Consider the following 23999-nt stretch of genomic DNA (forward strand, 5'->3'; position numbering starts at 1 on the left):
TTCCACTTTTTTATCGGCTTCGTACGCTCAGGTTGCCTTTAAAAGATAACTTTTAGTGATAAGGCCGCCTTTGCACCCTAGCATTAAGTGTTATTACTGTTTTCTTTGTATTTTTCCTATTGTGTTGTGTTGCAATAAAGTTTTTCTATTCTATTCTATTCTTTTGTACGCCAGTGCTCTGAAAGTTGATAAAGCTGTGGAAGAAGATCAATTTTTATCCTTTCCCCGGGGACAAAAATGTCTCCTTGCCATGCTAACCGTGCAGGATGTTTTTTTTTATTTATTAACATGTTTTTAAATTTTTTTCTAATACTAATGCTTCGTCTACTGGCAGAACGATGGTTGAAGAATTATTTAGGTATACCCACGCCTTCTTAAGGTAGCCCCGCTTTCTCCTAAAGCAAAAGGTTCTTGAGATGCTGTTCTTAGGTAGTAATTTCCTCGTAATCTAAGGAGGATAAAAAAATGTTTTAAAAACTTTAAAACAAATAACCCTATAGTAGACAGATAAAATTGAGACCTCCCTGGCGCAGTTGAGAGCGCCGTGGGATAAATGGAAGGTCCCGGGTTCGCTTCCAGCAGGAGTAATTTTGAAATTTGTAATTTCTGTAATTTCTCGGGTCGGTCCGGTGGGATGCTTTGACAAACACGCACTGTGTATCAATTTCCGACGAAGCGTTCCGGAATGATGTCGCGTAGACACAGATTGAGGACGTATGGGTATAATATAACTGCCATACCTCTAATGTGTTAGCCCGCTACCATCTCAGGCTGCATCATCACTACGCTTGGGAGTTCGTTACATTAACAGCTGTTCAATTCAATTAAAAGTCTAGTTAAATAACGAACACAATTGGAATTCATAAAGCAAGCAATGAAAAACTTTCGTAGTAGAGATTTTGTAACAGAGCTAGCAGGTTGCCAGCGTCTGTCTGGATGCCTGGTATTCTTCTACTGTTCGAAATACCAGATCATTTCTACCGCACTCTTGCAAATTATTGAACAATCTCCCATCTGATGTGTTTCCTCAAAAATACAATCTAGGGTTCTTCAAGGGGTGGATAAACAAATTCCTTAAAGGCCGGCAACGTATCGGGGGCTCCTCTGGTGCTGCAGATGTTAATGGGCGGCGGTGATCACTTATCATCAGATGACCCACTTGCTCGTTTGCCCGCTATTAATATAATAAAAAATAAAAAAAGCGTCATTATAGGCACATGAGGCTTCATACAACGTGTAACAGAATTACGAAATAATATTGAAGGATGCACAAGTATATATCATAAGGAATCGCCCTGTAAAAATATTAAATCAAAAGAACCATATTTATTTTTCCATACAAAATAATTCAAAACATTCTAAGTGTTTACTTATGACAACCCGATTGAAGATTGAAGACCGACACGCGCATATTACCTACGTTCCGCGACGCGTACCCAATAAATTGACAGGAGCCGCGTGATTTTAATTTTGCATGTGACGTTAGGGCTGTATCTGATTTCTTTCAGTAAAAACTATTTCAGTGGTTTACCCAAAAACTATTAGGTTTTCGGTTTCACAGATAAGTCTCAGAGACAGTACATAATGTACCTCTAAAGCCTGTGAATTATTATTTCGGTTTTCATTTACACGTTGTATATACGCTTCCAATTTCCTCTAGCATTTTCTCGTATGCCTTTGGTTTGGTTGTAGGATATACTATAGATATATATACTCCGCGAAAAGAATTTTTCTTTACGCGGAGTATAGCAATTTAATCTTAATTTTAATAATATATCATGGATTTCCGCAAAGTAACGCCTGCTTCTATCCAATACTTCCTGCATCCGTAAACTTGAGTGCTACAATAAACATTAACTCACTCTGGTGTTGCAGCTAAACCCATAAAAGCGGTTCCAAAACATTTCCCTTGGCGAAAACCTTCATAAGTATTACATTTTCTTGCTATAAAGTTGCCTCCATTAACCGACTCTGCCCAGTACTGCCACGAACGCCAGTGGTTGCAAAAATCTGTTAAGGAAAAATATGAACATTATTTTCTATTGTCTCATACCATGGCGTCCTGATGGAAACAAGCCTGCGCGCTTATTGCAGGGGTATTCAGCATGGACCCACCACGCTGCTCCAATGCGGATTGGTGGGCTATAGCGACTAGTATCACAAGTTAGCGATACTAACATCGACCGACAGCTTAACGCACTCTCCTAGGCTCGGGGGTTATTGAGAATTTAGCAACAAAAAAAACTTAGTTATATCGTCCGGGAGGTACACAGCGGGTTCCCCGGGCGTCTTACAAAGCCAACAAGAAGCTCGAATTCGTTCGTACGGGCTGCCGAAGCTCTGACCACTGGGCTATCACCACCGCACATTTTTTTTTTTATTTCATCGAAAAATACAAAAAGAAGTATTACATTTAAAAGGTGTAAAACATAAACTCTTAAGAGTTTTACCGTTACACCCTGCGCCGTCGACAATCATTGGTCGTGAATACAACAAGCTAAATTCTACAATTACATTTATTCTATACTAAACTAACTAGTGATCATTAAAGTATGACAAATGGCGATAAATAATAAGTATTTCAAAAAATTTACATAAATAGTTATATAGTTGAAAACCCTGAAAAAAATTGGAATATTTTCGGTTCAAAACAATGCTTTAATATTTTTCCCACGGCTTCCTCTGAATCAGATACAGAATTGAGAACATACAGAAACCGCTTACAGGACTAATATTGAAGCACTAAAAACCACTTCATTTTACTAGTGTTTATCGTACAGGCTGTTGGTCACTTCACAACATTTAGCAGTTCAAATTCAAATTCAAATTCAAATTCATTTATTTCAAGTAGGCCTACTTTATAAGCACTTTTGAAACGTCAAGTATGTATGTTTGTGTGACTCTACCACCGGTTCGGAAAGCAGATTCAGTGTACCAGTGGCGTGCACTTCGCAAAAGTACTGCATACCCTAAAAATTTTGTATTACTCATAAAGGGCCACTGCACAGTACCTAAACGTTTATCATAAATGGATGGGAAAAGTTTGTGAGCTAGCAAAATTGCGCTGGTGGGAAGTGACATCATGGTCGCGGGGCGTTCTCACTGTTTTTTGACACAATGCATAGTGGCTAAATGAGGTTTCTGTGTGTTCTTTATTCTGTGAAATCAGACATACTCGTAAATACACTAGCTGTTGTCCGCATTCTTCGTCCGCGTTTGTGACGGTTTTCAATTCCAAGTTAGGGGCAAAAGGGTTAAAATTGTATTATCGTAGTAGAAAAAGTCTTTATGGTCTTCGAGGTTTATTAATTTAAGAATATTTTTAATATTCCATTTATTTTATTAATTCACTTATGATTGACAGGGGGATTGACATCAGTGGCGTGCATAGAGCGTGTGCACAGGGTATGCAGATGATATAAAATGAAGAAAATCTCCATTACGAGTTATAAAAAACTTAAAGATAGGCTTCGTAAGAGTTATAAAAACCCTACCCCCAGGTACTCGTATATAACTCGTACTCCAGTTTATTTTTAATTTTTAAAATTTCAGATTATGCACAGTTATCTGTGCATATCAATCAGTGGCGTGCTAAGACGCCACTGATTGACATTCGCTGTTAGTTTGACGTATACAGCCGGTAGGGCTGTCACATTGCTCAAGGATGTCACTACATAAATATTATTTGAATAGCACTTACTTTCAACCGTCAATGGCAAAGTGAATGGCAAACACCCAGGCTGATTCGCCGTTCCGCCGTTTGGCCAAAAGTCGACATGGCCAATACTAGTGGAGGCCCCGAACCAGCCGCCATCTGTGTGGATTATGTCTACGAAGTCCGCGTCTTTTGGGTTAACGGGCACCGTTTGTAACGGTGGGTAGAAGCCAGGGTATGCCGCGTCCAGTGCCGTTATCCTAAACATGAATCAATGAGTATACCTTTATTGCACAGCGCGTAGTTAATGAAAAGTAGTACATAATGTTCTACACGATTGATGAATTCCTTAACGACAAGGCTGCTTGGAAGCAGGCCACTCCGCTCTCATCTCTCACAAAACAGAAAAATTCTAATGATTGTTAAACTATAAAATTATGTTGGACAAGAGCAATCTGCTGAGTTTCTTGCCGGCTCTTCTCAGTGGAATCTCCCTTCCGAACCGGTGGTAGAGTCACTACAAATCATTGAATTTTGTAATATAGACGAAGATGATTTTTTCAATTTATTATTATTTATTTATTTATTAATTTATGTTTATTATTTAAGTATTATTTTGTGTACACCTTAACCCTTCTACTTAACTTCATGAACTTTGGTAGGTTGCCTGGTAGAGATCGCTTTTAAGCGATAAGGCCACCTATTGTACCTTTTCTTTCTTTGTTTAAATTGTCTTTGTTTATTCCTTTGTATATGGTGTACAATAAAGTGTACTTGATGTGATTTGATTTGAAGATGCCCTGCATTTTTTGGGGGAGTTTGTTCGGAATAGACTAATGACGGACCAGTTAATATGTAAGTTTAAAATGAATGTTTATGACGTGGGGGTTTATGATTGGGGGCAAAGTATCCTAGCTGCTCCTTAATTAGAGGTAGCCAGAAAGCTATTAGATTTTAAGTTAGATACGAGAGGAAGTAATAATAAATTTTCGTAAAACGAAAGATGGAGCTGACATTCGTATTGTCAAGAAAAGTCCCGAATAAATAAAGAATTTAAAAAAAATCTTAATCTCTGGCAACGCGCACTGTTCGAAGAATTTAGTCTTCAACACTTACCTAGGTACTATATATCTTCTGGTTTTGAGATATCTTGCTACGACAGCCGCTACATGGGCCCCCATGGAATGCCCCACAATATGTAAGCCTTTAATATCCAAACCCCGTTTTAGTAGCTTAAAAACCGCTTTGCCCGCTGCATTGCCTACCTGAAAAAAAATCGTTTATTTCTTTTCCTACATTGTAAATGATACATGTTGTGGAGACCTCCTACTAAGCATCAAAATACCTGTGTCAGCCGGCCTCACTCTTCCATAGCAAAGACAAGATAAAAAAAATAAAACGTTTGATTCGTGTGTTTCCATAATCATTTATTTTCTCCTTTTATTAATTTTCCATGTTTATTATCTTTATCTATCTATCCTGTGACCTCATCCTACATCATACTTAAGGATTCCACCTATATTAAAATAAATTTAGCGGCGTTTTGGTTGCCTCTTATCTCAGCGACAGAACCCTGTGGGTGTGCATAAAAAACATTAAATCGCAGGTGTCGGCTATGTCAATGGGTGTCCCACAGGGTAAAATTTTTGGTCCCTTTCTATTTTTGGTGTATATAAATGATCTACCAAACGGCCGATTGCATGAAGGCCGATTGGCGCAGTGGGCAGCGACCCTGCTTTCTGACTCAAAGACCGTGGGTTCGATTCCCACAACTGGAAAATGTTGTGTGATAAACAGGAATGTTTTTCAGTGTCTGGGTGTTTATATGTATTTTATCAGTATTTATGTGTATTAATCATTGAAAAAATATTCATCAGTCATCTTAGCACCCATAACACAAGCTACGCTTACTTTGGGGCTAAATGGCGGTGTGTGTATTGTCGTAGTATATTTATTAATTATTATTTATTTAAACCACGTCAGTGAAACTTGTGACATTGTACTGTTTGCAGGTGATACATGTCTAATTTTTAAAACTAATAGAGGTAGAGTTAACTCGGACGATGTAAGCCGTGCTATGTCGCATGTGTCGACCCGGACCGTGAACCTTTTGGCGCTAGGGTAAATCATCGTTATCGACCCATTACTAGCCCACTACAGGGCAAGGGTCTCCTCTCAGAGTGCGAAGGATGTAGGCCGTAGTTTACCACGCTGGCCAAGTGCGGGTTGGTAGACTTCACACAACGTTGATAGAATAATAGAGAACTCTCAGGCAAGCAGTTTTCCTCAGTGGCGTGCATAGAGGGTATGCACAGGGCATGCAGACGAAATAAAATGAAGAAAATCGCTAATACGAGTTATAAATACTTAAGGGTAGGTTTTATATAACTCTTACAATGCCAATCCTTAACTTTTTTTTTTACCTCGTATTGGAAATTTTCTCCATATTAACATCTGCATACCCTTTGCATACCCTCTATGCACGCCACTGGTTTCCCTCACCATGTTTCCCTTCACCGTTTAATGCAACTGCAATTTAAATTGCTTGAATTAAAAACGCACATAACTCCGAAAGTCAGTGGTGCGTGCCGGAGCTTGAAGTCAGTCTCCACGATATGAAAGCCGAAGTCGTACCGTAAAGTCTATTGTTTTGTAATGAAATTTAGATAAGAAATAAATTATTTTTCATTTTCAATTTTTTTTCAAATACGCCCTTAAAAATATTGGAACTGACCGGTTTTATGTTAAGCAGGGCGCTAATATAATCGCCGAAGGCTAAGTTGCCCCAATCAAGCACGAGCATGTTGAAGCCACCGTGCGCAACGTATGCGTTCACCACAGTGGCGACGCTACTGTCGAAAGCCGTTTCTATATACCTGTAAATGAAGATAAAAACTTTTATTTCGGTAACAATATATAATAAAAGTTCGAAATGGGCGGTTTCGAATCCCACCACGCACCTCTACCTTTTCTAAGTTATGTTTTAAGCAATTAAAATATCACTTGCTTCAACGGGGAAGGAAAACATTGTGGGGAAACCTGCTTGCCTGAGAGATAATGTTCTCGAAGATGTGAAGTCTGCCAATCCGCACTGGGCCAGCGTGGTGGACTACGGCCTTAACCCCTTCTTATTGTGGGAGGAGACCCGTACTCTGTAGTCGGCCGGTAATGGGTTGATATGATGATAAAAAAAAACAAGCAAAACGACAGAACGGGTCTGCCGTATTTCCTCTTACCAAAGTTTGTCTGGGAGAGATCGCTTTAGCGTTAACGTTATTTTGTTCCTTTATCTGTACATATTATTAAATGAAAATGAAAAATAATATACATAGTATTTATGTATTAATATATAGGTATATATCTTTATTTATATATAATTCTGCTGTACGTGTGTATGTCACTGAACTCTTCCTAAACGGCTGGACCGATTTGGATGATTTCTTTTCTACGCGTTTGGGTGGCACCCTGGATGGTGTAGATTCACAAATCAGCCCGACAAATGGCGCTGCAGCCGGTATCTAGGTTATTTGTCTATACTGCAACTAAACGTCTGATTTAATCAGGTACAGCTGTGATTTGAAATATTATTTCAGTGTTGGATAGTTCATCTATCGAAGGGTATAGAGTATATATATTCAAGCTAAGACAAATAGGAGCATAGCACCGATGAAGAATATTTAAAAATCGGGGTTTTGATTTTCTTTTGTGAGCTTACGGTACGGACGCGGTGCGGCTAAAGTTTCGATAAAATCAAGTATAAAAAAGTTGTTCCGCTTTAAAAATTCTAAAAAAGCCTCGGACAGCACATGTCTATTTTTAAGGTTGACTTTTACACGGACGAAGTCGCGAGGGACCTCCAGTTTGTTTATATTTATAAATATATTTATATGCACCACCTACCTCTCGTCTTGGGCTGTGTTTTACGCCATCGGTTGCCTGGAAGAGATCGCTATGTAGCGATAAGGCCGCCTAATTGTATACATCGTGTAAACTAGTTATTAATATTTTTTTCTGTATTTTTATGTAGTGTACAATAAAAGTTTATTCATTTAAGGACTCTTTGCCAAGGTATGTGGGTATGATTCGTCGATGTTCACGCATAGCTGCGTAGTTTGAACCAATTTGAATAGGTAACTTTAATTATCTATTACCAGAACTTCTTTATTTACTGCCACTAGCTATAGTAGCGTGTACCTAGTATTTTTAGGTCTAGATTTGAGCTCTTCTTTGGAGCTGGTTTTTAATTAGCGTCCCGCGCGTTCATTTATTCATTAATTCAAACAAAGAACATTAATTTAACAAGTAGGCCTTCTTTATATTATACTAGCTTCTGTGCGCGACTTCGTCTGCGTGGGCTTCAGAATTGGGCCTAAAGCTTCGCTCATTAACAAATTTGAATTTTCCTTAGAGAACTTCTTAAGGAATCGGGATAAAAGGCCTATGTTCTTTTCGAAGTCAAAGGCTACATGCACGCCAAATTTCATCCAAATCCGTTGAGCCGTTTTTGCGTGACTGAGTAACAAACATCCACACTTTCACATTTATAATATTAAGTACTTAGTAAAATAACTTTCACGCAATCGAATAAGTAAACGTAGGTAGAAATTCTCACTCTCTGCACTCAGAGATCAGCGGTTAGAGGTTTGCAACTGTCAGAAATCTGCTTAACGGAAACAATTGACTAACCCATGGATATAAAACACGGTGGGTTTCTCGAAGTCGAAGGTAGGATCGGAAAGCAATGGCAGAACTCTCTTGATTCCATACGAGTTATTCCTTTCGCTATCTCTGTAATTAAAAGATATGAACTATTAATGACTCTCCACCTCACCGTAGGGAAGTTTGTATAGGGAGTGTAGCAAATTCAAATTTTCTTAATTTTATAATTTTTATTAGTGTTTTTACCTACACTTGGAGGAATTATCTATTTTTTATAAATTTAAAATGCATATAAAAATTTTTGAACCGACAGGATTTGAACCTGTCGGTTCAATGCAATGGCAAAAAAAAAAAAAAAAAAGCAAAAGCAATGGCAATCGAGGCCTGAGCGCTTTTTCCAATCAAGCTATCTCCTACCAGCGATGCCGAGGTCAAATCAAATTTTCTTTATTCATGTAGGCCTATCACAGGTAAGTACTTGTGAAAAGTTTATATATATATGTTTACATAATTGTAAGGGAATGGCGATAACTTCGTTCGCCAACTAAAACCTAAAGCTACGGGTTCCAATCGCGCCCTGGCCTGAGAAGAGAAGAACCTGCATTTTGAGGCCCCGAGGTAAAATATTTTTATTTATTACTAATGTTTTCTTATATTATGCGTTGAAGACTATAATATTATTTACCCAATATAAAGTTTACCAACCTATAATAAATTATTCGTGTATCGCTCACTTGGGATTTTCGTCCTTGTGGCACTGAAATGAAGCAGATCTTGAATAAAATATTAATTCTATAGAAATGCCCAACTGGTGATGAGCAAGTTTAACTAAGGAGCATAAGGCCCCGGGTTCCAGAAAAAGCAAGGTATTCTGATCAGAAAGCATTCCTGGAGTTAGGAAATTGGTAGTTTCCGCCCCAGTGCCTAGAAGAGCACAATTAAGCTTTCGGCTTCCCAGTCACACATTAGATTCGATTGCCGATTTGCGCAGTTTGCAGCGACCCTGCTTTCTGAGTCCAACGCCGTGGGTTCGATTCCCACTACTGGAAAATGTTTGTGTCGTGAGCATGAATGTTTTTCAGTGTCTGGGTGTTTATATGTATATTCTAAGTACTTATGTATATTATTTATAAAAAATATTCATCAGTCATCTTAGTACCCATAACACAAGTTACGCTTAAATTGGGGCTAGATGGCGATGTGTGTATGTACTGTCGTAGTATATTTATTAGATAACCGGCATTAGAGTAGTGGGGTGGGTTTAAGCTCTAAATCCCTCCTCCCTCGAAGACCTCTTTGTAGACATGTTTTACTAGTGGGACGTCAAAAGTAAGCTTATAAGGTTCTTACCTGACATAAAAATCCGTTTAATCTGTTGAAAGCTATCTTTAGATAGCAATGACATTGCATGTTTCCCTTGACATTCAGCGACAACTAAAAAAACTTGAACAAAATTATAATTTTTTTTTATTTAAACATCTTTATTGCGTAATAAAGGAGAAATTACAAATATAGTTAAACAAAAAATTAAGAGCAAAAGGCGACCTTATCACTAAAAGTGATCTCTGCCAGGTAACCTTACCAATAGTACACAACAAAACATGAGAGACGGGAAATCGCAATTAAAATAAACAAAACATAAATTTACACACTTAAGTACATACTACTAATAACTAATATAATAAATTATTAAAAGAGATAAATAAAATAAGATATAAATAAATATATATATATATATTAACAAATATTTATATATATTATATAATATTAATATTAAACGTGATAGGAGCGGTGAAAGCCTAGTGGCTTTGGCTTCACAAGCACCTAGAGGTGCTTGTGAAGCCATAGGAACTTTACTAAGTTATGTTTAAGTAATTAAAATATCACTTGCTTCAACAGTGAAGGAAAACAGTTCTTAAAACCTTTTACAAAATATAATCAATATTTTGTAAAAGGTTATAATTCCCGAAATAACCTAAGCCGGCGCGTGAACGGCTGAGGTGTTTTCGCGGCAATTCACCATCAGCTCGTTTATTGTGACGAGCATAAATTGAAACTAATGCAATACTCATTATTGTATCGTTACACTGTGGCAATCCTTGGTCGTCATCATCATCAGACTGACTGAATGGTACCTACGAAAGAAAATGGTCAATCAATACGCAAAAGGTGTGCCTACAATATTTTAAGAGTTTCCTGGATTTTTCCAGGATCCCTCCAAAAATGGGTACCTCCTCTGAGGTATGACATACCAACAAAAATAATCATCAAAATCGGTGCATAATTGGCAGAGTAATCGCGTAACAAATATATCAAAAAATTTAAACATACAGTCGAATTGAGAACCTCTGATTGAACCACCTCGTTCTGTCTTCGACTTAAAAGGACCCATGTTATAAAACACCCCCCGTTTATAAGTTGGACAATCGTGTAAAAAGTTTGGACAATCCAAAAGTGCAAGCCTCATAATCTAATTTTTCACTAAAAAAAACTACCTTAAACTTTTCACCGCAGGTGGGCGCCCCAAGTCTCATATTATTTTTTTATTAATATTATCAGTCAATGACAGGTGGAATAAAAAAAAATTTTTTTCAACATTTCGCGCCATTCTCGACGTAAAGCAACACAATAGCTCGCAAGCATTGTGTTCGAACCCAATTTTCATAAGAGACACACTAAAGACTAATCAATTTTTTTTTGTTTTAGAAAAATACAGCCATTTTTCGAATTTCGAAAAGTACTTGACTCTCATATTATAGAGGAAGAGAAAGGTAGCTTAGGTGCTTACCTGATACAAGAACACAGTGTAGTATGAATTTCACTTCCAACATTTTCACTTGAAGTAGAACTATTTTCGCATTTATTTCATTAAACTAAATCCTCCTTGAAAATAATTCTTTTATTACTTAAACAGTTAAGACACACGGTTTATTTGTAAGTATACACACCTAGTTATAATTTTATGTACATAAGAACTTAAACAACAATTAATTAATAATTTAAACCTTTAAACAGTAACACAATTGAATGGTGAACTACAAATGTAATTTTATCCGGAAATTCTCATACAACTATAGCGACGGTAACGAATGCTATTTTTAATTAACTCCTTACTTATTCTAGTGTCTTAGCGTGTTATTTCACATGCTATTATATGCTAAACGCAACCGCAACGAAAATTAATGTTAATATTTGGCATCGGCTGTGAAGACTTCATCCGCTGCGCCGTGAATTAATTTATTTATTTTTAGATCTTTTTAGTACGGCACGGGCCACTTACACGAACTAGATGGTAGGTACGACATAATTTATGGATTATTATAACACAAATGAATGAAAGATATCATTTAATCATTATAAAAGACATGATATTAATATAGTGTACTGTGTACGTACTCTGCGAATATTAAAAAAAACATTCAATATTCTTAGAGTACCTCAACAATTCACGGAACAATGATGTCCACCCGTCATGGAATAGATCCCATTGACCATTGCACTGGAAATACGCGGAAAATGTATGATCTTTTAAAAAATGTGTGGCCGTCAAGATACAGACAGACACAAGCAGAAAGGCGGACAAAAATTAAAAATAATACTGTTTTGGCGGCAGCATCGATTATAGAGGGCCCTCAATTTTTTTTTTCCACAAAACAGTCGGGGACGATCGGACCTAAAAAATCTCACTTGCCTAGACCAGAAGCTGGATACGTCCATTTCAATAGCCTCAATTTCTTACCACCAGGTGTGATTGCAGTCAAGGGCTATCTAGTGGAATAGAAAAAAATATCACATTTTACTTCACATACCTACAGATGCTAATTAAAAAATCCATCACTAGTATCCAGCAAGGTTATTAAAGTTAATTGTATTATACAGTTGATCATAATCACAGAATATACATATAATCAGCGAACGAAAGAAACATGTAAAATATGTTTTTATAAGACGTTTTAATTCTTTTGATATAAAAAAAAAACAGTTTCCTTACTTATTGTCTGACAGACAAACATAGCGCTAAGGAAGGTAGGTAGGTTTATCGATGCTAAAACAGTGTTGAAGGTTTGAATTTTGTCTGATCTTGTCTGGTAGTAGGCTTCGGCCGTGGCTAGTTACCACTCTATCGTCAAAGACCAGCCGCCAAGGGATTAAGTGTCCTCGTACGATGCGGTGTAGAAACCGTAGGGGTACGGGAAAAATATTAACTCTAACACTGCAACTTTAGACTGTATCACTCTACCCTACGGCCGAAGACTCCTACCTGACCAGACCAAAATTGCCCCGTCGGGAATCAAACCCAGGACCTCCCACTTAAAAGACTACGTAGCTCACCACTGCGCCAGGTCGTCCTTAAAAACCGTCCAAAAACGTCGTCCTTGACGACTCTGAGGGAACTAGAGCATTGGAAGAATTAGAGAGAGCGTGACCATCAATCTTGAGAGAACTACTTTAAAATCGTTCAGGTACTAAGGCTTCCTTTCGCGGAGACCGAGTTTGAGGCACGCACCACAGACTTTTCTGAGTTATGTGCGTTTTTAATTTAAGCAATTTAAATATCACTAGCTTTAAATGGTGGAGAAAAACATCGTGAGGAACCCTGCATGCTTTTTTTTTTGCATGGTGGAAAAGCTTATTGCTAGCACCAACCTTTGGGCAGGACGGAGGTTATATGGGACTCCCCCCTCTAAAGGGGGTATACCCGAAACCGAGTATACCCCCTTGAGAGTTCTGCATAATTTTGTCAGAGGTGTGTGGAGTCCACCAATCCGCACTGGGCCAGCGGGATGGACTACCCCCTTAACCCCTTCTCATTGTAGGAGGAGACTCGTGCTCTGTAGTTGGCCGGTAATGGGTTTATATGACGACGATGACTTAACTGCACTAAAGGACATCGAAGTGAGGCAAAGGGACAACCTCGGTGGTCGTGTAGAGTTTACGAGGTTCTATGTTCCATCGCTGGGTCGGTCTAATTTATAGTATAGGGTTTTCCTATCAATACATTTTTACTACTATACTGAAACCCGTGTGGCAGCGGCAGTAATAAAAAAAAACCCTTGTGAGCTTAAGAAATGCTTTATTCACGTACACATATATTTTGGGAATGTTTGTAATTATTGTATTAATTTTTTTTGGCCTTAACATTACGATAATATACAACTTCCAAGGTCCATATTGCACCATTCTTAATCACATACACGAACAGGATATTACGCGGGTGAAAAAACAGGTAACATTTTTTTTTATATATTTATTTTAGACAATAAAGTGAAGTTTTAATTGTTTTCGGTAACTGAATATGGCTTACTTTAACACTTAAGTATGTGCAATGTATTTATTGGTATAAAATCGCCCACTTAATATTCATGTTCGCCAACTTAGTAATTATATTCGCCAACTTAGTTTTTCGCACACAATGAAATGCTGCTTGGTTTCATTATTACATTATAGCATTAGCGGTTGCCATACAATTTTTTAGTCGATTCATAATATTCCTGTATTTGTTTCTATTCGCCATACGTTGCCTGGTTGAAATCGCTATGAAGCGATAAGGCCGTCTTATTGTAAACGCTGTTTTGCTATACTTTTCTTGTATATATCCTTTTAGTGGTGTGCAATAAAAGTATGTTCATTAATTTATTCATTCATAACCCATTTTAAAAATGACGAGACGGAAAAATGAAGGTCGGATAACTCCAAAGTTGTATGTAATTAGAGTGTTTATCGTTTGCATCAATACACTACTTATAATCCCAACATATCATACTTCACTTTATTGTAATAAAAAATTACGTATTTGATAGAAGCTGGCGTAATTGCGGAATTCCATAATATAGAACATTAAGCCTTATTTGCTATACCGCGAAAAGCTGAGAGAGCTGAAGATCGTTACGGGGTTGAGTACAAAGATTGGAGAAATTATAAACTACACCGAAAAGATTCTCCTTTTTATCGCGGAGTGTAGCAAATTAAGCTTAATGTTTGTTATATAAAAAAATTACATAATGGTCCGCACAGTTCGACGTCCCGAGTGATACTGAGGAAATACTTTTGTATTTTTAATATTTTGACGTATAAACACCAATATATTTTAATATTAAAAGGTTTTCGCAACTTTATACTATAAATATTTTTAATATTTAGCATATTTCAACGTATTTATATCGGGAAAAAATCTTTTTTACTTTAGATAGACCATTAATTGAGAAAGGTTATAATATAAGACTATGTCTAACATCTCATAAATGTACATCAAAAGTTTTAAATAACCTCTGAGATTTAAATACATCATTATTTTTATTAATACTAAACAACTCAACAGCCAAAATTATAATTAATATTAATTAATAGTTAAATTAACATATATACAAACTTAATAATTGACAGACGAATGGAAAATTTATAAAACAGTTGCCTTAATCGTACAAGATTTGCTCGCAATCGACGAGTGGCTTTCGCATATCAAACTATATGTATACTTTATGCACCATCCACTTTCCACTTTTTTATCGGCTTCGTACGCTCAGGTTGCCTTTAAAAGATCACTTTTAGTGATAAGGCCGCCTTTGCATCCTAGCACTAAGTACTATTACTGTTTTCCTTGTATTTTTCCTATTGTGTTGTGTTGCAAAGTTTTTCTATTCTATTCTATATCGCCAAAGTAATATGGCCCTAATCTCACAACGTATTAGTATCGCTAATCCTGTTCTTATGATTTTTATTTTACAAAAGTTTCGGCAAAATCCCGGCCTAAAGAATTTTAGGCTTTAATTGAATAAAATAGGACCCAAATTACTCTGATGTTCAAGTATTTAGACTTGCAAAACGACTTTTCGATTGCGAGCGAAAAATTCCTTGTACTAATGGTACATGTGACTTTATTAATGGACGTTTTTAATTAATATCTTAGGCCTCAAGGCGTGCCTACGACCCGCAAACACAGCCCGATTATTTGAAAATACCCAAGTTTATACAATCAGAAACCAAATTCAAAAGTCATTTGTACCACTGTTTATGAGAAGCCGCAACATAGCTTTGTGCCCGTCGATAGGACTTTTTGTCTCTATAGGCTTTTTCTACCTTTCATAACGTTGACCCCTTTATTAACCTTACTGGCCTCCGCAAGGGCCCTATACAATGTGTTGCGACACTGTCTGGACTGTGACAAAATTCAAAGGCTTCGAACAACTGTATACGTTCTTTACACTGTGGTATTTTAAAAGCTCACCAAACCGCATTGGAACAGCGTGGTGGGTCTATACTCTAAAATGGTCTCTGAAATGCAAAGTTTATTTTACAACATCAACATATGTATCATTTTCAGTATAAAAAATAACCGAGAAAATAAATTGAGGCCGAAAAAAGTTTTAACATTTACTCCGGTCTTATGTGGTCTACTGTGATTTTAACTATACTTTTTTACTTAAGATCCAAATCATCGCCGAGCAGGTCTTCGCATTCTTTTTCCCATTTATCATCTCCAGTCTTTTCGGCTACTACCTCGTATTCTTTAAGTTCCGCGTCCAGCTCCTTCTCCCATTGTTCTGAAAGTCGAATTTTTTAATTTTATTTTATCACGTTTAAATAAATTTGATGTATAAGCAATTATAGTACTTTTATCTCACGGAGCTACATCCGTCTGAGATACAGTAATAGTCGTTACGTACTACGTACACATTCGTAGCGAGTTTGTACGCTTGGTTACCACAAACACAGCGCACGTAGCTGTACTTCTGTGTAAGCACCCGCTGTAAACGTGTGTGCAAGCGTTTACAGTACCGTCTAAGCACGGGCGTAGTCGTCCCTACATACTACGCAACATTCGTAGCGCGTTTGTACACTTTGTTACCCAAACTAAAACGCTCGTCACTTCATGAGATAAAAGTACTATATTATTTAAAAACACTTGTACCTGTGTTAGTTTTGAAGTAATCAAACGTCGCACCGAGGTAACAGTTAAATTAACATTTTATATGGATGTCATGATTCGATAAACTAATACAAATTTGACCAAATAACATAATGTCTGTGGATGCAGCAGGAATATTTCCTCCTGAAGCAGAGTTTTCTAATTTTGTCTTCTTATGTTACAAATAAGAAATATATTATAAGCTTTATATCGTAATTAGTGACGCAATTACATAAGTCTGGCACAGAAATATTTACCATTTTTACGTAAAACGTTACCAATTTACGACACTTTTTGGTGGTAAACTTTGCAAGTAAAGAAGACAGGCATAACCTTAGCGAGGTTCTCGTGTATAGACCAAAGCATAAAACTAGAAATTCAACATTGTAACCTTTCCAGTTGTTAAATTAACATGACACAAATCTTTAAAATTTTAATTCATTTTGAGTGTTAAGTCAACGTAGTAACAAGTAACTCTATTTTTACTCTGTGCAAGAAATGGGGGCATGTGCCCATATAAATAGAATATCAATTAAACCGACACCAACACAACCAAAACCAACGTACAGTTTAAACATATATAATTTCTGCCTACCGTGCACATAATATATATATAATATATACTGAGGGACGCAAAATAACAAGACGAATGTTATTTTAGAATAATATAATTATTTCAATTCATAATAACTAACTATAAATGCCATTAATATCTATAATGTTATAATTTCACTAAACATTTTTTTTTTTAATATTGACAATAGAAAGTGTTTACGTCTATGCCGTCACTAGAATATGCGGGGTTTTTATTAACTAGGGCAGCGTCCGGATTGGCTGGAGACCCAAGACCACGTGACTTTCGGATTTACCGTACTATTCTATGGTCTATGCAATGTATGCACACAAGGGGCCTTATTAATAAGCATAACCTCGTAATTGTGTGTGACAAAACACTGAAAACTATTTCGACGTTATGCCACGTTTATTAATAATGTGAAATGTGTTTAATGTGTATTGAATTCATAACGTATCGTGCGTTTCAGATAAGATCATTTCAGACATCTACAATGTAATTGCATTTTATTGGCTACCTTACTTACCATCAGGTGATATTTCCAATTAAATAAGGGAAATGACTAAGCAGTTATACCCCTTATCGCTTTTTAAGCCAACGCTTGGTAGGTACGAAAAAAGAACTGAACGTAAAAATAAAAATATAATCTTAATCGAAACATTTTAGATATCTAGAGGTACAAACTGCCAATTTTTGGTATATGCAACAGAATTTTTCTAATCTGAAACACATAATCAAAAATTTCCCAAACAAAAGCCAAAAGACGGTTAGGTTTAGAAAAATTAAACAAATATTACCATATAAGGTTAGCAAATTTATTTGGCTCCAGTCATTCCAAACGCAGCCAAAATAACGTCTATTCCGATCTAAGAAGCGCCGCTTCGATGCGGTCCATAGACAAAAAGAAAAAGATAAACCTACAATCGCTGTCATCTGACAAGTTTAAATTAACAAAAATAGTTTTTATTCCAAAAAAACATCTTTGAGCATTTACAATAATAATTATAAAATACGTTAAAACGACAATTTTAATACTTGGCGTCATTAAAAATGTTTTTTTTTCTAGAGCACATTTAGGCCATAAAGTGTTATAGAATCTATGTCAAAGTTAGCTGTGCCCCATACACAGATTTTAGATGAATGACTGTCTGAAAGTTTCCAAAGATATTGTTTTACTAAAATTAAATTTTGCAATAACTAACCAAATCTTTCGGACGCTTAGGAAATTTAACGTTCAGACTGTTATCAAACTCACAATAAAAAATAACTTAGAAGAGAAAATGAAAATACCTCAACCAACTCCTTAATCTTTTCTTAATATAACTTATCTATGCTGCCATACGATCAAATGAATACTCCACGGGAAAAACAATGAACGACGCTCTTTTTGGGAAACTGCCGTCAATACCATATTTTTGGTGCATTTGTTCATTTAAAACCGAAGCACATTTTAAATAGTCACAGAATATGGTTATTAGATGATTCAATAATTAAATTTAAAGAATATGAATACAACGTTAAAACTCACATTTTTAAGTTTTTCACTCTCTTTAAATATTCATCCAAATTTATTAAAAATTAAAAAAAATAACAAATAGATTGAAGAAATCATAATATATCTCTCCTTCTCCGCCTCATCCTCTGAAATCAGAGGGTAATGTTTGCCCAAAAAAGATCTCACTTTGGTATTTAAAGACAAATTTTTATGAACTCCCAAGATAGTCTATTGGGACTCAAGAAAATTCATCAAACACTTCGCAAATCATCGGAAGTATGGACCTATGTCAACCAGTCGGACATTCATTGGCTTGGGAGCTCCAACTGATTTCTAATTACGCATACACCAACACACGGCAAACATTCCATCCACACCAACTAAGCGTCCAAAAGACGTGGCATGCTAGTTCACGATTAAATTATTGCTACATTTTAATGAAAGTAAAGCAGGTACAAACTATAAGCCTGCTTCTTATCTATCACCTGTCTTTGACTTTGATTCAGATTATACCATCTTACAATTATACCAACTAAATCTACACAACATTAGAAACACTGGATTATTTAGACACATAATAGATTCGTAACCTTTTTGTTAACTATTTGTTCTACATTCGCGCTGTATGAAAGTCTTTGACAACAACCAAAAGCGTTTCGAATACTTCGGCCTTCTTTTTTGCCCCCATTTTGGTAGGTGGCTAGGTTTTATCTACTTTGATTGATTGAAATTACGGATTTCGTGATCCTTTCATGGAAGATCTGTAAAATTGTACGTCACCAATTTCAAAGCCCGAATTCGTAGCCAATTTGGGTCCGTAAGTTATCCATATTTTTATTTATAACTTCCATGCTAGGATCATTTCGATTCCCTTTTTTACAATCGAGCACACCTGAATATTACAGATAAAAGATGAATCTTTAAATATAAGAATTCTCATGTTACTCTGTAAATATTTTATTTACTCTATTCCCCACGTCTTAGACTAAGCAGTGCGAACGTAGAACTATGTGAAAGGAAGGAAGGAAGTGTGTTGTCAGAGATGAGGTAAAAAACGCAGCTGAGACGGCAGTAAATGTATCATTTAATTGACTGTCACCCATAAGTGATATGTGGCGGCTATATAATTTAAAGAAAAACTTTTTTTTGTCATTTAAATCATCGTTGAAGCCTTTTTTGCGCTACCATTTCACCACCAGATATATCATCATGAACCATCCCGATCATAAACTTCTTATCTAAAAGATTGAGGGTAGTGTTAAAATTGTCAGCAGCTGCCTTTATTAAGATCAATTTACAATAGAATTTCGTTGTTAATTTCACTCACACGATGATCGCATATCGACGACAAATTTAGGCCATTCAGATTGCAATGGGTATGTATTGTCAAAAATCAAACAACAATTATATTTCCATACCGTAAGCAGACAAGACGGCCATAGAAATCATATTTTTTTTTTTTTCTTATTATTTTCCATAATAACTTTATACTATGAGCAATGATGGTATCCCACTTCCGATTCGGATCCTTTAATTTATGGTTACCATCATAAAATATATCTAGATTATAAATAGGTTTAGTATTAAAATCAAAAAAGACATCAACAATCTTTGAGAGTTCTTATTTTTCATTTTAATTTTTCTTAGCTTTAACGACTGCAAATTCTGACAACACAGTGTGAATAAATAAGTTTCAACATTGCTACACGAAAAAATTAATAGAGACTGCGCTTATTTTGCAATGCACAAAACTTGAAGTAATTGACCGGAAATGGTGAATAATTTTTGGAAATGCTGAAAATGATTTCAGCCTTGTCAGATCTTTTAATTCTTTTCGATATTGAAATTTACAGGCGATAGACAACAAATTTGACGTTCTTCGAACGATGAAGGACTAGCTTGACATCATAAATTATATTTACAACGTATGTGACGACTGTTATAACGGTTCAGTGAGAATATCAGCTATAAATTTACTGTGCAAATGAAAAAACGCCGATATAATCAGTAGATAATTAAAACCAACTTTGAGAAAATACAAAAGAATGAGAGTAAAAGGCAAGAAAAATAAGCTCGAAATGTTTCGTCATAGTAGCGAATGTCTGAGTGCAATAATTGTTACAAAATATAAGTAAAAAATTCAAATCATGAATCATTTTTTGTAGTAGAAGTTTCGGCCTTAGATTTTAAAAACACATCTGTAGTATTTATTATGCGAAAAAAATTAGTGTGTGATTACATCCATTTATGTATCCATTACATACTCACACACTTAACACACAATGGTAAAGCATCAGATTCAGTTTTGTATCTTGTGAGATTGATATAACTTCATGAGATTTAAGGAATATTTATCAAATAAATAACTTAAGATACATTGAGCGGGAGTAGTGATAATATAAAAACAAATAAAATTATGTAATTTTGATACGAAAAAAGGATATAAATGTTAATGAAAAAAAAGATCACATATCAAGTGACGAAACTCTTCGTAAATATAACCTTTAAAGACACGTAGCAATGTTAAAACCATTTGATATATTTAATTACTACTGAACAGATTTACGTGAATCTATTTTATTATAACTATATGATCTTAATTACTTATGCATATATATAACATTCAGTTTACATTGAAATACTTTTCCATTAAGATATTTAATTGTTAAACTCTAAATTTTAAAATCACTTTGAAAAATAATCAATATGGCTACGGTAAATGACCACAATCCTAATAAATTGCTATTTCGTAACACAGATTTGTTTTAATGGAACAATTATTAATAAGAGATGCTCATAAATCCCTCTTACTATAATAACATTATTTTATGAAAATAGCTATTATAGTAAAGCTACGAAGATTTTTGTTTACGAAACATAAAACTTGATAAAAATGTATAATATGCAGCAGCCAGAATGTAAGAACTGTCGTTTTATAACAAAGCTAGGTGCTTTATGAAACATCTCGAGTTTTACTGACGTTTTCATATGTTTTAATTTTAGCCATTTCCTTAATCCAAAAGTAATAAAAATATAACAAATCACCAAAAATTTTAAATGCACATTGTGATTAGGTAAATATTGTTTAGTCTAGTAAAACCGAATACTTTTGTAAAGTGCCTAGCAATATTGCAAAACAGCTTATCTTATATATTCACTGCAACATACTTATATATAACATACAGTATATATAACATTACAGTAGGGTAAGAAGGTATATATTGTCATATAACATCCAATTATATTTAAACGACACACGATTTAACAACAAGAGATGAGGATATGATAATATAGTGATATATGTAGCTTATATTATATAAACTTTTAGAATAAATAAAGAAACGCCGCTGCTAGGTATAAACTATATATAATGTCCAATAAAATATATTATATGAGTGAAAGAGTCAACAGTGAGTCGACTTGAATTGATAACGCCAGAAAATTACTTCTTTAGTACATTTGATGGTGACTTCATATCACATAAAATACATATTTCTCATTCTTGCTTTACTAAGCAATGCTTATGAAGACATGCTTTTATTTCCCATATAAATAGAATGCATTATATTTATGGGACTATTCGTGTTGATATAATGTAAGTAAACCTTTATTTCATACAAATGAGACTAAAACAAATTGTGTGTACTTCAGATTTGATAACTAAATTTGTTTATATTTCAGTTAAAGACATTTGCCGTGTTATCAAAGGCTTCTTCCATATTATTTGCTATTGTTGGTCACCGTTTTACATCAATGTATTTTTGTGGAATGACTTGTAGATAGTATTCCGGCCTACCACAATTGGTTTGGGACTCACAATTTATTTAAATTTTGTTTCGCAGGTCAAATATGATTACTTGTATTGTGCAATACTCCATATTAGAAATAGTAGAATTTCATTTTTTTTCTAGTTTAACAGTAGCATAAAATGAATGAGGCAAAGGATTTAACCTACATTGAGTTGGTTTTAGGAGGTTAAGGGCTGAATAAATTACCGTTCAAAAACACTGGATAACTATTCCGTCGTTATGTCACATTTATTTGAAAGGCCCCGTAATGTGGGTCGGATACTTAGCATCTGAATACGTCAAATTAAATTTATTCTTTCTTTATTTACTTATTCTTGGATATAAATGTTTTATTACGAATGAACCTTTGGATACTGCTGTAGGGCATTTCATGGTATATTAGTATACTAGTGGACCCCAGCGCCATCTGTCGGGCTAATTTGTGAATCTAAACCACACACGTTTGGGTGCCACCCAAACGTATACCAAAAAAAAAACATTCAAATCGGCCCAGCCGTCTAGGAGGAGTTCAGTGACATAGACACGCACACAAGAAATATATATATAAGATATATACAAAGAAATAAGTAATTGTCATTTTACATTGCAATACTCTTTGGCATTATCAAATCAAAATCGAAACAAATTATAAGAGGACATTAAGAATTAATACAATATTTAAGGCTAGAGACAAGCAACGGATTGAATAATATACTATAATTATAGGCGAAGGAAATTTGCTTAAAGGTCATAATTTAAACTTATATGGGTTAATTAAATATGTATTTGGTTTAAAGCTGAGCGTCTACCGTCACGCAGACGACTGAAATTACCGCAGCTCAGATTTTAATGAACACTTACAAATATCCACTTGTGTTCGTTATCCTAGGTACCCTCTTGTTGTGAGGTAAAACAGACCTAATAATGCCTCTGTTTTATAATTTTATTTTCAGTTTAAAATTTTACATAGAAGTAAGTACGCATGGCACAATATAGTACTGATGTACCTTAGTGTGCTATTTATGTGCAGATTTTGTTGAACATGTCTGACTTGCTACCTGATAGTAAGTAGTAAATTATTACTTAATTGTTCAATTGCCAACACACACTTGCAAACACCTGCTAGATGCGATTATTACATATCGCGCGTCCAGTGGACACCCAGCTTTATAAACGTATTGTTATTTCGTACCAACATAACAAAATTATAGTTAAGTGAAGCGACCGAGGTGTTTTACATTGTTACGAAAGTGGTATGCGAATTTTCCTTGACGTTCCGTGGGCCTGGCTTAAGCTGCATTCCGAAAAGGAAAAATATCTCATGTTAGCATATATTACAAACCTGCGGTTAGCATATATTACAAACCTGCGTGGTTTTCTGATGCTAGCTATAAGTATTTTTTATTTTTTTTTGGAAACTTTATGTAATAAATAATAAAATAAAATAGCACAGTAGCAATATTTGTATATGAGGTAACTTAAAAATATACGATACCATAGTGTGATAGAATAACAAAAATAAAAGGCCTTCGCTTATTTATTGACTCGGCTCTGTTCCAACACCGTTTCTACTCAAACTTACCGATTCTCCTTCAACTTCTGCACTAGATTGCCAACGAGTCGTATAAGTCGACTCAACGCGCTGTCTACGCGGTGCTAACGAGTCGGTAACGCGACCTCAACGAGTTGGCCAACGAGCGAACAACGTATCGTCAAACAGTCTACAGCTCGGCATTGACTATCACCCTTACCACGTCAGCGCACGGTTAACGCGACGCCAATGAAATGACGAGTCTGTTTCTCGTTAAAGACGCATAGCCAACTCATTGTCGCAACGCGTTGTCAAAGAACGTAAGAGGCCATAAGTGGTTAGAAGTGCATGACGAGTGACCAACTCTTGGTCTACTTGTCATCGTCTATTA

General features: G+C 35.5%; 2 protein-coding genes across 5 annotated transcripts in view; both read right to left on the reverse strand.

Moving 5' to 3' along the window:
- Window positions 1-354: 354 nt before the first annotated feature.
- Window positions 355-9719, reverse strand: LOC120633988 (pancreatic lipase-related protein 2-like). The gene is made up of 9 exons (XM_039904426.1): window positions 9665-9719; window positions 9020-9071; window positions 8331-8443; window positions 7105-7120; window positions 6390-6531; window positions 4772-4920; window positions 3701-3915; window positions 1863-2010; window positions 355-448 (listed from the first exon to the last, which is right to left on the reverse strand). Exons 1-9 carry the CDS (start codon window positions 9717-9719, stop codon window positions 355-357), a joined length of 984 nt encoding a protein of 327 aa, XP_039760360.1.
- A 5135-nt stretch (window positions 9720-14854) lies between these two features.
- The window catches only part of LOC120633607 (synapse-associated protein of 47 kDa), a 77133-nt gene continuing 67988 nt past the window's right edge, over window positions 14855-23999 (reverse strand). For 2 of the 4 annotated variants that reach the window (XM_039903838.1, XM_039903839.1), the window contains one exon: window positions 14855-15855. In XM_039903838.1, coding sequence (XP_039759772.1) covers window positions 15731-15855 — 125 coding nt within the window. In that variant the 3' untranslated portion in view covers window positions 14855-15730. Of the gene's footprint in view, window positions 15856-22612; window positions 23372-23999 lie in introns of those variants that run through there. The other 2 variants (XM_039903837.1, XM_039903840.1) reach the window with 2 other exon arrangements.

The sequence above is a fragment of the Pararge aegeria genome, chromosome 22 (genome assembly GCF_905163445.1).
Source record: "Pararge aegeria chromosome 22, ilParAegt1.1, whole genome shotgun sequence".
In the NCBI taxonomy this organism is placed as follows: domain Eukaryota; kingdom Metazoa; phylum Arthropoda; class Insecta; order Lepidoptera; family Nymphalidae; genus Pararge; species Pararge aegeria.